A 14,033-nucleotide genomic window follows, 5' to 3' on the forward strand; every position below is an offset into this window, starting at 1 on the left:
TTATTTTATTTTATTTTATTTTATTTATATCATGCCTTTCTCCCAAAATGGGAGTCTTTCTCTTGGGATGGTCAGAGTCCCTTTGGAATTACTCTGGAGGAGATATCCCCCAACATTGAATACTTTTGAGGGGGATATCTGTTTTCTGAGACTTCTCAATCAGCCTGTAAATTTAATAGACATTGATGATAATGCACATATGATCTTCACACAAGAAGGTGGGGTACAAAGTATAAAAAGATCTAAGTATAAAAGGAGTATAAAAGTGGGTTCCATACCTAGATCGGGAACAACAATGACATAATTATTTGCAGGAAGCATTTGAGAGATTGTACTGATATTGTTAAAATACTCATCAAATATAAAAACAACTTAATCATATGGGCCAAACAGTTGGCTTTCAGTCATTAATAGAAAATTAGTAGTAGTAAGGACTAACCAGAGCTTAGGAGAGCTACTTTTCCTGAGTACGTCCTCCCAAAATCCTCTTGCTGAGGTGACCACTGTCAATGCTGGCTAGGGGACTCTGTGGTTTGGTGTCAAAAGTAATTTCTCAAAGCTTTGGAAGTATGCATACATCTATGAAGCATTTGCTTTCATAGTTCATTTTCTTCAACAGGAGTTTGGGGCAGAACTTTGCCTTCAAAAACCAGCTGGTTTTAAATATTCTGCTGAATATGATTATAGATGGGGGCAGGATTTTCAGTTATATACTTGATTTGCAATACACCCAACCAATACAAGCTGGATATGTTTGTATCATCACTTGAGATTCACCATTAGTTTTCAAAGGCTCCTGGGAAAGTCTGAACCACTTATAAGATGCCAGCAACTGCCAAGATAAACATGGGTGAAAATAATTAGCAATCTGTCTCAGACTAGTTCTGATCTGAGACACACATATTACAACATGGAATAGGGCACAGAGCTCATAAAAATAAAAATAAAATATTTTCCATTATAGTTTCAAGGAGACCTAGTGCAGAGTAGTGATCTGAGTGCTGGATTAGAACTGGACTAGGACTCTAGGAGACCAGGGTTTGACTGTCTGCTCACCCATGGAAACCCATTGGGTGACCTTGGGCAAGTCACACTCTTTTAACCTCAGACAATGACAAACCACCTCTGAACAAATCTTGCCAAGAAAACCCTATGATTAATTTGCCTTCAGGTTGCCATAAATTGAAAATGGCTTGAAGGCATACAACATACAAGATCTACAGAGTAGTTTGTTGATGTCATAATTATAATTTTTAAAAGCAACTTTCTAATGTTTCTCTTCTCAAAAGTAACTGTTTTATTTTTAGTTATTTTAAAATTTGAATGGCCTATAATACAAACCACATTCATTTTCCATCTGCCTTTAGCTTCCACAACAAAGACCAGCACAAGTCAGCATGTGAACTATGTAATATTCCTCCTGCATCACTTAGTGAGGCCACAAACCCATAACTATAGTAACTAGAAGTTATAGCTATACCCCATAGGGTGTGACATTTTTCTTCATGATGTTGCAATCATGATGCATAGTGAGCGTGACAGGCTTTGGCCATAGGTCCTAATCTTTGGGACTTGTGTCTTCATAAGTGGACTTGTATACGTGGGAATTAAATTTGTGCAATTGTGTAACATACATATCCAGTAGATGCTATGTTATTATGTAGCAGAGCCAGCAAAGTGCCTGATGCTCATTGGTGCTTGATGCAACATGGCACAACACATTGATCCTGATGTACACCAGCACTCTTGCTGGTGTCCTATTAATCATCTTTGCATTTCAGTAAAGGGGTTTCTTGGCATCTTTGCTACATAGATAGGCATATACAGTATAAAGTTAGGTAATGTATAAGCTCATATAAATTATTATTATTATTATTATTATTATTATTATTATTATTATTTTAAAACAACAAATTAATTGCAAGTAGTTACAGAGCTGTGAGGCAAAGTTTGATGACATCTAGTTAACTTTACAAGAACATCTTGTAGTGAGAAATGTTCATGACAATTTCTTCTTCAACCATAACTCTCTATATTCCTTTCATCATGCTTAAATTCAGAATGTATGGGAAAGTTGTCTTTTTCTTCTTTTTTCTTCTTCCTCATGATTTCACTAACAAGTATAGCAGTTCCAATACATCTTACAAACAGAAATAAAATACTGTTCTGGCAGCAGTATTGATCAAATACCCCTCCATTTTGTTTAAATGCAATATGCATGTGAGTGTATGTGTGTGCAGACATGTATGTACACCCAAGCCCCCACACATTATTTTGAATGTGTTGCATGCTTTCTATTTACTATACATGCATGCATAAATCTGCATAGTATTGGTTTTGGACAAGCAAAGTTAGCCTCTTAGTTTAGCTACTGATACATTCTACATTTGTTTCATTTATTTATAAGAGGAATGAAGAAAGTGTATTCTTCCAGATGTTTTGGGACTAAAATTCCTTTAATTCCTCCCCATTGTCTATGCTCTTTAGGACTGATGGAAGTTGCAATCCAACAAAGGCTGGCATTCTGTTATGGCCTATAACGGCTGGGGTTGAAGAGATTGGGATTCTCCATAAACCTCACACAATGAACCAAATTGTTCCAGGATTCAATGTTTAGCTTCTGCAGCCCCCATTCATTGAGCATTTATTGACTGGGGAAGAGAGATAGGCATAAGAGGAGCATCCGGCTAAATCCTTATAGAAGGTTGACATTATCCACCAGGACTTCCATGGGCTCTCCAGAAGATAATTGTAATAGATAATATCAGTGTTCCATGCCTGTCTACAGAGGCATAGCCAGACACTTCTACAAAGTCCACCACTCTCCACTGATCATTAAATGCCCACAGAGTGGGGAGTTACCTCAGCTAAAAGTTGGGTGCTGGAGGGGTTGAGAAGGGAGATATACTGTAGTTCCAACTATGTGGAACTTTACAATATGCCTCCCGATGCAGGACCCTCATTAAGATCTTGGAACAAAATTGGATACACATGTTATGTATATAGTTCTATGTTTCAAGTTCAAATAAAACTTCCAACACCATACCCACTTTAAGGGTTGTAGGAGCAAAATATTGGGTGAAATCCAGTTTGTGTTTTACTGCTGATGGAACACTTACATCATCAGAATGTCTCCTTTTCCTTGTAGCCCACTGGCAGGCTGGGAAGGCTCTTGAAAACATAAAATAAACTGCACCAGAATTGATAGAATTGTTTAAAAATGAGGAAACTAACAAGTCCTAGAGCCTTGTATGAAGAGAAAGTCTTACCTTCCATGTTTGTTAAACCTCAGTTATTAGGGCTGCTGCTTATGGTAGCCATTTTTTCAAGAATTTAATGGCATCATCTCAGAACAGTTGTACTGTATTGGATCTATGTCACAGATAGCTATCTGGACACCTCCAAGAAAGCCATGACTTTTTTACCACACTGATTCAACAATTATTCAAAATGAACTATAACACAGGCCCGATACATACTGCTGAAAAATGGTGGCCTGCTGGGAGCCTAGTTCCCTCCAGAGGGAAGCTGCAGCCACCAAACCGCTCAGCTTCCCTCTGGAGTAAAAACAGCCTGGAAAAAATGGGTTCTTTTTACTGCGCCAGAGTGATGCTGCGAGTGTGCCACTGGCACACTTGTGACATAAGCAATGTGCGGTGCCATGTGGATGCTGCACGGCGCTTACATCACAATGGCAGCGTTCGTGTACACGGGCTGCCGCCATTAGTATGCCGCCACTCCATACTAGGCTTAGGGACTGTGTGGTTGGTGCATGGTCCCTAGTATCATCGCCACCATGCCACAAAGTGCCCGTCTGTATCGGGCCACAGTCTTGCTTCCTCATCAACTACAAGGATGTCCTTAGAAAAGCACATCATATGTTCATAGCACAGCAGCACAACTGGGTCACATAGTTCAAGCCCACAATAACTCTCATGTCTAGATACTAGCAGAGTCACACTAACCAATATAAAATAGCTATTAAAGACTCCATGTGTATGTGTGATGGTTAATCAAAGAGTCATTTATGCTGAAAACAAAATACAACGATCCTTTATTTTAAAACAACACAGAACTAAACAGAGGCCTTTAATATATAATCTTTCTATTACACTGAATCTTAGCAGATTTTGAAAGTAATGAATAAAAATAGAATGGAAAATCTATTTGCTATTTTTAAATAATGTACAATTTCATGGTAAATCATCCAAACTGTAAGGTTTTTCTTTGTCATTCCATTCCCTTTCATTTCTACTAGTTATTTAACAATATACATGAACAATTCAGAAGAAAGACTGTTTTGACAAAGAATGCAGTGAAACAGTTCAACTGTATTTCAGCTGTCATTATTATAAAATCATGTTTTGTTTTATTATGATTTTTCTTTCCCTCCTATCTTATGTGCAGGACCAACTCCTCACCTATTTTTACCACAGACCCCAGCAATCGCACCTGAAGTCCCAGCTTCTAAAGGCAAGTTAAATTTTCTTTCTTCCAAGACTCTAAATTTTTTATTATATTCTTCAAACTTCCCAATAATCTTCTTTTTGAACAGTGCTTCTCAGAATTGAATACAGCACTCAGACTATTATCTCTGTGTCCCTTCTATTCAACCTACTCTCTGTCTACAAATCCCTTTTCTCTTCCCTCTTTTTTCTTTGGTTATTATATGACATCTGGGAAACCACTAAATTATTTATCATCTTCTGAAGTATTCTCTGGCAGCCTGCAGAGTACTATTGCTCCAAAGGTTTTACACCAAATGGTAAAATGGCCAAAGGGCGAGTGTGTTGGAGGCACAATGTATACATTACACTGAGTTCTTTCAAAGAGGGGCAAAATAAGCATAAAACAAAAACATTACAAAATGTTGTGAAGTAATTCAGTAATTTAAAAAACAGATTCATTTAAAGAAGAACCATACAAGGATTAACCTCAAAGTAAATTCAGAGCACTTGAGAGAAATAAATCACGAGAAACTGATGGCATAACAATAGAACTGCTCCAAGCTACAGAGACAGAATCTACTCTAGTTCTAAGTAAAATATGTCAACAAATTTGGAAAATAAAACAATGGCCCACAGACTGGCAACAATATATATTCTATATATATATATATTCTAGTCCGCAAGAATAGAGACACCAGGAACTGCAGCAGTTACAGAACCATTGCATTATGCAAGCAAGGTGATGCTTAAAATTCTACAACAAAAACTCTTACTAGATATGGAGCCTGAATCACCAGATGTCCAAGATGGGTTCCAGAAAGGAAGAAGCACTAGGGATCATATGGCAAACATATTCTGGATAATGGAACATAGTAAGGAGTTTCAAAAGAAGATCAGCCTGTGCTTTATAGAATATAGCAAAGTATTTGATTGTACAGTCGGCCCTCATTATCTGTGAGGGATACCAAAATCCACTGATGCTCAAGTCCCACTGTCCCTAATGGCAGTGTGGCCATATGGCCACACCGCCTTCAGAGACAACTGGATTGAAGTCCTCCCCCCCTTCCTTTCTTCCTTCCTGCCTTCCATTCTCTCTCTCTCCTTCCTTGCTTGCTTGCTTGCTTGCTTGCTTCCTCTCTGTCCTCCCCCTCCCCCTCCAAAGCTTCTTCCTCAGGCTTGGCTTCAGAGGTGGTTTGGAAGCAGAGGCAGAAGCCCCTATCTACACTCAGAATACAGAGAAACTGAATGGTTTCCAATTGGAAAGAAGCTCAGGCAAGGTTGTATTCTATCATCTCATCTATTTAATTTGTGTGTTGAGAATATCATGTGAAAAATAAAACTGAATTCAGAGGAGGGAGGGATGAAGAAAGCAACTTCATAAAAAATATGACCACAGATGATCTACATAATTTAAAGTAGGCAATAAAAAGATCAAAATGGTTGAAAATTTTCCATACTGGTCCCTACCTGGACCAAAAGGTAATCTCTCATTTAGATTTCTGTAATGTGCTCTACATGGGCCTACCCATGTACCAAGTTTGGAAGCTTCAAATGGTGCAAAATGTGGCAGCCAGATTGGTCACTGGAACATCTAGATCAGACCACATAACAGCAATATTAAAATCTCTTCACTGGCTACTGATTAGCTTCTGGGCGCAGGACAAAGTGTTGGTTATTACCTTTAAAGCACTGCGTGGCTTGGGTCTGAGTTACTTGAGGGAATGCCTCTCCTACACAATCTGCCCCGCACTCTCAGAACAACTGGGAAGAACTTATTAGAGTATGTAAATACCAGGTTAACAACAACTTCCCACAGGGCATTTACTGCTGTAGCTCCTAAATTATGGAATGGCTTGCCGGAGCAGATCCATCTCATTACCACTTTAGATGCCTTTAAGAAGGCACTTAAGATGGATCTCTTCTGGCAGGCCTATCCACCCAATCTGCTATAAGAGAGTTAGAAATAATACCCCAGCTCTGTTTGTAAAGATATGTATTTTAAATGATGATTTAGTCTATGTATTGCATTGATAGCAGTTTTACTGTTTTATTGAGTGTATTTTATATGAAATTGTAGTTTTTTTATCTTGTAATGTTGTTTCTATTGTTGTAATCCCACCTCGATCCACAGGGAGTCAATAAATCAGAAAAAGACTAGGCCTTGGAAAGGCAGCTATAAAGGAACTAGACAAGATCCTGAATTGTAAAGTTATATCGTTAAATACTAAAGTTAGGACATTTTCTGTTTCTATGTATGGTTGTAAGAGCTGGACAGTAAAGAAAGCTGATAGGAAGAAAATGAACTCATTTGACATGTGGTACTTGAAAAGAGTTCTGAAAATACCGGGGACTGCTGAAAAGACCAATGGATCGGTCCTAGATCAAATCAGGCCTGAACTCTCCCTGGAAGGAAATATGACTAAATTGAGGTTATCGTATTTTGGCCATGTTATGATAAGAAAGGACTCAGTAGAAAAAAAAACTATAATGCTTGGTAGAGTGGAGGGCAATAGGAAAAGAGGAAGACCACATTCCAGATGGTAGACTCAAGCAAAGAAACCACATCCACGAATCTGAAGGAGCTGAGCAGGGCAGTTGAAGATAAAGTGACTTGGGGGTCTCTCATGCACAGGTTACCATGGGTCAAAACTGACTTAAAGGCAGTAAACAACAAAGCAACAAAATTCAGACACATTATAGAATAATACAGTAAGCTCTCTGTGGGCACATAAACTCTTTATAAACAAGACCAAATAAAAATAAAACATTAATGGATGTTCACAATTTAGTAAATATAAAAATTCAGTGTGCCCGCATCATATGCTGGTGCATTATACGCTACTTTCAGCATATGCTGAAAGCAACAGCGGAAGAAGCGGCGGCACGCACCGGAAGAAACAATGATGTGTGCACCCATGGCGTGTGCGCACCACCGCCACCCCGTACCGCTGTGAGCATGAGCGGCTCGAGCATACGTGCTTTTTCTTTTACATGGGGGGGGGGGTTTTCTGGAACAGATCTCCCACGTAAAGGAAGGGCACACTGTAGGAGTAACCAGAGTGCATGGTAATTGAAAAACTGTAAATGCTATTCATAAGCATTTAATGTTATTTAAATTGTTAGTATCAACTAGAATAAACCCATTAAGTCAGTGGAATTGTGTGTATTGTGTATGTGGTGATTTAACAAGTTCCCATTGATTTAGTAGGTCTATTGTTGTTGGGAGTAATAATTGGATTTAGGCCAAAATGTTTCACATCTATTAAACGCTTGCAGTAAGCTGAGCAATATGGCTGTTCATTTCTTGTCCCAAGTGCATTCTCATTTATATATCTACTTTGTGCTCATATTCCCTTCTAAGTTAAGAACCTAAATATCTTATTATTTCTGTTGTATTCTGTTTGCCTCATATTACTAATAAACAGTATGCAAAGGTATCTTGTAGTACCTTTGAGAATAACTGAGCAAAAGACACTGTAGCGTAACCTTTTATAGACAAGATCCCTTTGCATAGTGATGTTCCAGATGAACACAGCTATGGACTTTATCTCACCGGGGGGCGAGGAGGCTTACTGTGAATAAATCGTCATGCAAACATCATAAATCATTTAAAAAGTGCAATCAGGGTTCCCGTGCCCACATGCTTCTTCCCACTCCTTCTTCTGTAATAACAGGATCTTCCGTTATGTACTCCATGATGCTTTGGTCATGGAAGAAGCGAGCGGGGACACTTCCATGACGATTCACTGATGGAAGAAGCGTGCGGGCGTTTAAACTTTGATCGCGCTTTTTAATATTTTATGATGTTTGCATGGTGATTTATTCATGGTAAGCCTCCCGAGTGATAATTACTAATAAACAGGTGCTTGTTTCCCTAAAGAATCATGGGTAAGATTATTATTAGGACTGGATGTGACACAAAAGCACCCTTACATATGAAGTGCCAAGCAGTCAATTGAGGGATTGGCAAAGCATGGCTGGATGGAGCTGTAGTAGAACCGTTAGATCAGAAGATGTGGGAAGCAGCATGTGAAGATATTGAGGAGAAGCTGAGTGCTTTGCTTGTTAGCTCATAGTGATGAGAGATACCATGGTCTAACTCCAGAGGTGGGTGAGAACTTCGGGTCCACTAGATGTTTTGGACTTCAGCTCCCAGAACCCCCTGCCAGCATGGACAATGAAAAGGGATTATTGGAGTTTTATTCCAAAACATCTGGAAGTCCAAAGTTTCTCCTCCTTGTGTCCATGTCTAATACCTTATCCAAGCTCCACCATGCCTGGTTTCAGAGAGATTATCTTCTTTACTTGTTTTGGTGGATGCAACTCTCCTACATCTCTTCTGATTTGCTAAAGTAAGTTTATTGAGAAATGGATGCTGTTCTGTCAGCCAATTTGCCATAACAGTAAACATACATTGTCCTGAAATACAATTACCATGTTATGCTTTAAATGCCATGAAATGAATATTTAGTTCCTAATTTTCAAAATTAATCATTATGTGTTCCTTTACCTGTTCCTCAAGGAATGTGAACCATTGTTGAATTGATTGAACCTCTTATACCAATCTTTGGTATAAATTATTATTTTTGCTAATTCAGACATACAGCCAAAGAGAAAGTGAACAAAGCACATATTTAGTATAAACAGCTGAATTGGTGCTCAGTATAGAAAAGTGCATGGAGCAAGAATTCAGTTTGCAGGAGCCACTGATATTTATTCAAGTCAGGAAAGAATGAAGAAAATTGGGTGCGTAGGCCATTTGGCATCAATAAATGGCATGTTTTGGAGAGCTAGCCATCTAGTGTTGTGGCCTAAGCTAGTTTATGCAGTCTTTGAGATTAGGAAAAGCCAAGTAATAATTTTCAGTACAGAAAAATGAGAAAAATAGTATTATTTGAAACAAATGTGACACTTAAAATTTGTGATGGTCATCAAAGACTAACAAAATAACAATTGAAAATATAATATTCCCTTGGAGTGACTTTAACAAAGCTGGCTGAAATGAAATACATAACTGGTAAAAAAGAGAAATGCAACATATAAGAAATAAGCAATTATTTTCCACATCAAAAATAGACTATTGCTGACTTTGAGCTCAGAAATCTAACCATCTCTTACATTCAATGACAAGTTCTACTATGATTAGCCAGAACTACCCATGTAATTTTCCTGACATCAACAAGGGCTAGCAGCAATGAACAACAGGAACTAGGGCTATAACATGGCTTAGTTTTTAACTGCCAACAAGTTGACTTCATCTTATGGTGAGCCCATGAATGAGAGAGCTTCAAGTCACCCTAGTACCAACTGCCCTGCTCAGTTTTTGCAGTCAGACTCAGAGTCATGACTTGATTCAGTCTATCCATCACATGTGTCCATCTGATTTAAACATTGATGGGTGACACAGAAAAAAAAAGTCCTGATTCTGGCTGAACTGAAGATAAGCTCTGATTTATTCTTTCTCACCTGAAGAATCCTAAAGACTTTTGCTTGGAAGTAACTCCCACTGGTTCTGCTGGCATTTTGGGATTGTCGCTTCATGGCTTAACCCAGCAACAGTATTTTAATAGTGAGTTTCTAAAGCCCTCAATCTCTATTACTACTGGAGGAAGGGAGGAGGTCAATTGCTCTTCTTAAAGACCATCTCAAGGACCATCTCAAGGAATCATCTCTAGACCCCAGTTGCTAAGGCAACTGGGAAATCATATGATATTTGTTCTTTCCTTCCTAGCATTTTCTTTGGTACATGTTGTTTAAGCCTCATAGGACTGAGTTGTGTGAACTGGTTTGGAACATGGGGGTGAGGGTAAAAACTTCCCATGTTCTCAAGCAATAATTCAACGGTCCTTTTCAGAAGAATCAAAATAAAGTGAAAATACTGACATTCAGTGTCATCTACCTATTGTACTGTTAGGGAACAGTAGATTTGTAAGTTTGCGTGTGCGTGTGTGTATGTATGTATGCGCAACTCATATCAATATCTAAGCTACATCATAACATCAAAGCAAAGTACAGAACCTTCAGGATTATTCCTTATGCCATTCTTCATAGCTTCTCCATTCATAAATCCAAGTGATTAACTTATATTTTGCATTTAAAAAACCAAAATCTAGCTGAAATTTATATGAGCTTTGTTTGATAAAAGCTCAGGGAAGAAATTAAAATGAAAAGGATAAATGCATGTCTAAGCATATCTTTTCAAGAAAATGCTTAAAAGGCAACAGCACAATTCACATCTTACTTTTGCTAACGTTTGCAGCAAATATCCTTCCCAGTTTGCTAACAAAAATTCAAACATTAGTAACCAATTTGAGTTCAAATAGCCTGTTTGCTTTTGCATAATATAATGTAAGTATTCAAAGACACAGCCATGTTAGTCTGGATCAGTATGCAAAATGATCTTTTAACATCTTTGGGACTAACTGAGAGAAAGAAGCTGGTAGCATAAACTTTCACAGACTTAAGTCTACTTGATCAGATGCAAGTGTGAATATTTAACATGAATACAATGTAAGTATCTGTACTTATTGTTTCATATTTATGCACATATGTAGCATTTACTCTAGTGAGATGACACATGTTGGAGAACAGGATCATGTTTGACCTACCTCCAGGCCCACTTCATATCCAGATGTAAGCCAGTCTGCATGCATGGGATTCAACACATAGACCCAATTATTTCTGACTGCACTGCAGAAATAATTCAGTTTGACACCACTTTAACTGCCATGGCTCAATGCTATGGAACTGTAATTTGGTGACACCAAAGCTCTCTGACAGAGAAGTCTAAATGTTGGACAAAACTACAATTCCCAGAATTCTATAGCATTGAGCTATGGTAGTTAAAGTGGTGTCAAACTAGGTTATTTCTGCAGTGCAGATGGAGCCACTGAGACCTATCCAGATTATATTAGTTGAACTTTACTTCCCACTTGTATCGGTCATTAACTACCTTAAATGACAAGTAATATGTTCCTTTGATTTCAGTAGGTTTCCTGCAAGTTTGACTAGCTTTTGTTTTAACTTATTGTTTTTAATCTCAATGTTTATTTAGGGGAGCCTGTGTCTGAGTGGCTCTGTACAAGTGGCCTATTTTGGTCAATTACAGTTATGGAAAATACCAACTGCATAATTTAGTGTTTATGCTTTAAGACTGACTTTTGGACTCCTGCTATTCAGACTGTAGGAACTTTCATGGATGGTTTCCACCTTTTTGCTGTTGAATTCACTGTCAGCATTTGTGCTCCCTTCTGAGTTCCTTAATAAGGTGATAGGTGTCCCATTGTGTTCACAGACAGTTGTTACACATATTGAGAACTGTGAAATGGGAAGACTGTAATCTCTCCAGGAGGGCAAATTGGAATGGCTGGTTTTGGGTCACATTGAAGGCCCACAAAAGATTTAGCTCATATGAGTGTTACAATATACAGTAAACCTGTCTGAAGCTGGCTACTGAGCCGCCAAACAGCAAATTACTACAGGCTGAAAAGACAGTGAATAATTTCAGAATGGCAGGAGGGGAAAGAAGAAAGTTCTTATTTTTTTCAAAAGACACTGAACTCTGTTTTGTTTCCAGTGTGTCTTCTGTGCCTCATTATTCTTTCACTTGCAGACACTGATTGTATCAGGCCAGTGAAGGTAATGATGGGCATGATGTTTAAAAACATCATATGAATTTGAAGTGGTTGCTGTACCTGCTTTTGATCAGGGATCTTTGATACAAGTCAAACTGAAGAATTTCACAATGAAAAAGCAGAAACTCTCCTCAGGTCAGAATTTTCTTGACCTTTATAAACTTTCTGATTAAATCAGGACAGCATAACTATATTATATTTAGGGAAGAACTGGAATCTAAGCAGAATCCTCATTTTAAGAAGTGGTATTCAGAAGGAACTTGTTGGATGAGATGAACTCACAGACACAACAGCCCTTAGTGAAGGTCTAATATACTAGGAATATTAGTTCTATTCACATTCGATTGCAATGAATATTAATATTTTGAGATATTCAAGAAAGGGCAATATTTTAACCACTATTTCCATTTCAGCTTCAAATGCCCCTGGATAATGTAAATAGAACTGATCTAGCTAAATCATAGCTTTAATTTGGGCTTTAAAAATTATTACTACACTCTATCTCTGTGTCATATTAACACAGTATTTGAAGGGCTTTGTATGGATATGAGTATAATATATGAATAGGCCACTATCTCAATTACAATCTGACATATTGCTGATTAGTTTTGAAAAGAGTCAGTTAATAATAATACTGTATGTTTGATTTTTACCTTCCTGCATTTTCTCATTTTAAATCTGAAGGCAATATTTTATGAAAAACTGAGCTAATGTATCAGATGTGTCTCATAAAAGGTTTCCCCATAACATTTCTTGGGATTTTTATAAGAAGCACCAGACAAGCATTCAAGGAGTCAGAGGCTTAACTGAACCAAGTCACTCATTTGGACTCTTTGGAATTCACTCCTGCAAGTTATTTTTGCTTCTGAATATCCCCACACTCTGCCCTAGTAACTCAGCATACTATATTGATGCTTGCCTTTTTCAGCACCTTTCTTACTTTCTTACCTCCTCCTGTTGCAGATGATCGATGGGTAGGCAAGCTCTTTCCGAGTCAGCACTAATGATACTACCTGTATCATCTTGGAAGTTAAGTGTGAAAATACAGTGCTTTGCAGTGTACATCTCTAGAGAGAGTGTCACTTGTGTAGCACCATGCCTTGTAACTCAAGTGCCTCGCTATATTTAGAGCTTCCCATCACTGGCAGATCAACAGGCTGTTGTTACACTCAAATCTACTTTGAAGGATACTTGGCTTAAAGCCAGTGCTGATTCTCCCCTCCTCCCCTCTGTCTGTTAAAAGCTACTTGACATCGCAGGTGGAAAACATGAGATGCTGTAGAAGTCATTGAAGACCATTCAGCACAATATGCCTGACCTTTTTAGGCTTATATTAAATCCTTCTTATTTTTCTCATCACATCTTTCAATCCCTTGCTCCTTTGCTCCTGCAGAAATAAATCCCAGTGACTTTTAAAAGTTTAATTTCACTTTAGAAAAACAGCTTTCTGATTCAGGAAGCTTTCCAGGAACTTATTCCACAAACCTGGGATTGGGGAAGAGGGTTCTGATGAAAACAAAGTGAAGGAGAGGAGGTTGAAGGCCTACCTCAAAAATATTTATTCAATATCACAAAAGAGGGTCCGCCTGTCCCTGGGCCATTCTGTCCCAGGATGACTTACACATATTGTGGCACATTGTGCATCCCATCTTAGACCAATTTTTTTTTTTTGTCTAAATAATTCGGATTTTTGTTATTCTCTCTCTCTCTCTCTCTCATTCTCAATCAGTATATGTGTAATTTGTTTAAATCAGTCTCCTCCTTGATAAATCAGTTTTTGTAATTTGTTTAAATCAGTCTCCTCCTTGATAATATCATTGTGATTTTACTAGTGAAATCAATATGCAAACAAATGGGATTTCTAGCATTTAAGGAGGTGTCTGTTTTATAATACTCGTGATCATACTTGCTGCAGCTTCTGGGAAGATACTGTGCTTTTCCAGCCTTTGTA

General features: G+C 38.1%; 1 protein-coding gene across 18 annotated transcripts in view; it reads left to right on the plus strand.

The window, feature by feature from the left end:
• TRDN (triadin) overlaps nucleotides 1-14,033 on the plus strand; it is a 256,474-nt gene that overhangs the window by 115,379 nt on the left and 127,062 nt on the right. For all 18 annotated transcript variants that reach the window (XM_089530463.1, XM_089530465.1, XM_089530466.1 and 15 more), the window contains one exon: nucleotides 4,408-4,473. In XM_089530463.1, the coding sequence (XP_089386589.1) occupies nucleotides 4,408-4,473 (66 nt within the window). The remainder of the gene's footprint in view (nucleotides 1-4,407; nucleotides 4,474-14,033) is intronic.

The sequence above is a fragment of the Sceloporus occidentalis genome, unplaced genomic scaffold, assembly GCF_023333645.1.
Source record: "Sceloporus occidentalis isolate IW3139 unplaced genomic scaffold, rSceOcc1.0.p SCAF_6, whole genome shotgun sequence".
Classification (NCBI taxonomy): Eukaryota; Metazoa; Chordata; class Lepidosauria; order Squamata; family Phrynosomatidae; genus Sceloporus; species Sceloporus occidentalis.